Source organism: Malurus melanocephalus, unplaced genomic scaffold, assembly GCF_030028575.1.
Source record: "Malurus melanocephalus ecotype Western Australia unplaced genomic scaffold, MMel_1.1 scaffold_3339, whole genome shotgun sequence".
NCBI lineage: Eukaryota > Metazoa > Chordata > Aves > Passeriformes > Maluridae > Malurus > Malurus melanocephalus.
This window is the reverse complement of record NW_026626571.1, coordinates 3,658-5,974: the sequence shown is the minus strand read 5'-3', so window position 1 is coordinate 5,974 and position 2,317 is coordinate 3,658. Positions and strand designations below refer to the sequence as shown.

General features: G+C 50.5%; 1 protein-coding gene across 1 annotated transcript; it reads left to right on the top strand.

Moving 5' to 3' along the window:
• Positions 1-42: 42 nt before the first annotated feature.
• Positions 43-1,607, top strand: LOC130588099 (butyrophilin-like protein 8; the record flags this gene model as incomplete). Its single annotated transcript, XM_057389058.1, has 2 exons — positions 43-69; positions 1,112-1,607. Coding segments are annotated over 2 exons (515 nt in total), but the record flags the coding sequence as incomplete, so codon positions are not given.
• Between the last annotated feature and the right edge of the window lie 710 nt (positions 1,608-2,317).

The window sequence follows — 2,317 nt, the reverse complement described above, 5'->3', positions numbered from 1 at the left end:
CAACAGATCCATAAAATTCCCCTTTCTGTTTCCTTCCCGCAGATTTCTGGGAAGCCCGGAGCCATGCGGGTGAGCGGGGGATGGTGGGACACAGGGAATGGCTTCCTGCTGGAAAATGGGAGATTTGGGTGGGATTTGGGGAAGAAACTATTCCCAATGAGGGCATGAAGGGGCTGGGATGGAATTGCCAAGGAAGTTGTGGATTTCCCATCCCTGGAAGTGTCCAAGGCCAGGTTGGATGGGACTTGGAGTCACCTGGAACAGCAGAAGGGGTCCCTGCCCTTGGAAGGGTGGAATTGCATGGGATTCCAGGTTCTTCCAAACCAAACCATTCCATGATTCCATGAAAATGTAGTGGCCACCTGACCAAGTCACCCTGGTATGGCACTCCCAGTCATCCCAAAATTCCACAGTGTCAGAGACATTCTGGCCATATTGGAATCCAGGGGTGTGCCTGGGATGGGATGAGATTGGGACACAATTCCAGGGAGGATGGATGGGAGGAGAAAGAGGGAATTGTGCCCTGAGGAAAGACTCAGCCAGGAGAGCTCTGGGATGTCCACAAGGCCCAGGAGGCTGCTCTGGGATCCCCTCCAATGTCACCCACTCTGGGATTAGGGGACTTGGGAGTTGGGAGATTCAGGAATTGCAGCATTTGGGGATTTGGGAATGTCACGGCTCCTCTGTTCGTGAGTGGTCACATCCCCTGCCCTGAGGAATTCAAATTCCTTGTTGAACCATCCCAGGACCTCACCCATGATGGGATTTTGAGATTTCAGGATTCTAGGATTCTGGGAGTCATGGACTCTCTGATTCCATGGCCCTTCAGCTCCTCAGTGGCTGCATCCCTTGTTCCAGCAAAGGTTAATATTCCCTGTTGTCCACCACCAGGATCTCACCCACTCAGCGATTCTGTAATTCTGGGATTTGGCGATTTTGGTATTTAGCGATTTTAGGATTTGGGGATTCTGGTATTCAGGACTTCTGTGGCCCCTCAGTTCCTCAGTGGCCGCATCCCCTGCAGTCCCCAGGAATCTCCAATCCCTTGTGGAAGCCACTGGGAGCGCCTGGGGTCGCTCCACTCACAGGATGATTCCCCTTTCCCCTGCAGTTTCCGTGGTGCTGGATCCAGAGATGTGGCCCCTGTATCTGCAGAATGTGCCGTATCAGTCCCGGTGGGAGGTGCTGGTGGCACAGGAGGCACTGGGAGCCAGGAAATGCTACTGGGAGGTGGAGCTGGGCCAGCAGCGGCGCTGGGTGGTGGGAGTGTTGGGGAGCAGATGGAGCATCCCCAGCCTGCATACCCAGCATTCCTGGGATTTCTGGGCTCTTGCCGGATTCAACAGAGAGCTTTTCTCCTGTGATTGTGTCAGCCGCCACAAGCTTGGGGAGCAGCGGAAGGGTTTCTCTGTGGTCGGGGTGTTCCTGGACCTGGAGAAAGCGCAGCTGGAATTTTATGACGTGGAGCGGAGGGATCTGATGGTAGCGAGGTCGCTGCGGGCCGGGGAGAATCCCGCAGGAAAGTTCTTCCCGTTTGTGTCCCGAGGGGAAGAGGGGCCTCTCCGGATCTGCCCGGTGCCGATCCCGGTGCCAATTTAAATCTGGGTGGGAGCGGGGAAAGGATCCGCGGGAAGTAGGGAAGGGGGAAATCCTGAATGTCAGGGAGGGGGAATTAAATATGGGGGAAGTTGAAGCCGTGGAAGGTAAAAAAAAATAATAAAATAAAAGGAGGAAATTAAAAAATTGGGAAGAGAGGAAAAGGTAAAAGGGGAAGAGGTGAAAATGTAAAAAGCAGAAGGGAAGGTGGAAAAGAAAAAGGTAGAAAAACAGGGGAAAGGGTAGGAAAAAACCCTTTAAAGTGGAAGGGTATAAAGAAAAAAAAAACAAAGTGGGGAAAAAAAAAACCAAGGTAAAAAAGTGGAAAACGTGAAAGGAAAATGAAAAAGGGGGGAAGTTAAAAACGAAGAAAAAATGATGTAAAAGGGGGAAAAGATTAAAAAAGGGAGGAAGATAAAATACAAGGGCGAAAGGCAAAAAATTAGACAAAGAGTGAGGGTAAGGTAGAGAAAGTGTGGAAAAAGTTAAAGAAAAGGATAATGGGGGAAAAGTAGAGAAAATGGGGGAAAAATAAAGAAAGGTGGAAAAGGGGGCAAGGTAAAAAGGTGGGGAAGGTGCAACAAAAATTTCCATGTTTCTCTTCCACATTCCAGCCCCGTTTTCATGGGTGTGCTTTGTTCTCTGAGCCCCTGGAATTGGAATATCCCTTCCCTAGTTCAGGTTTTTGTTGGATCACTCCCACCTGGAATCTGATCCGTTT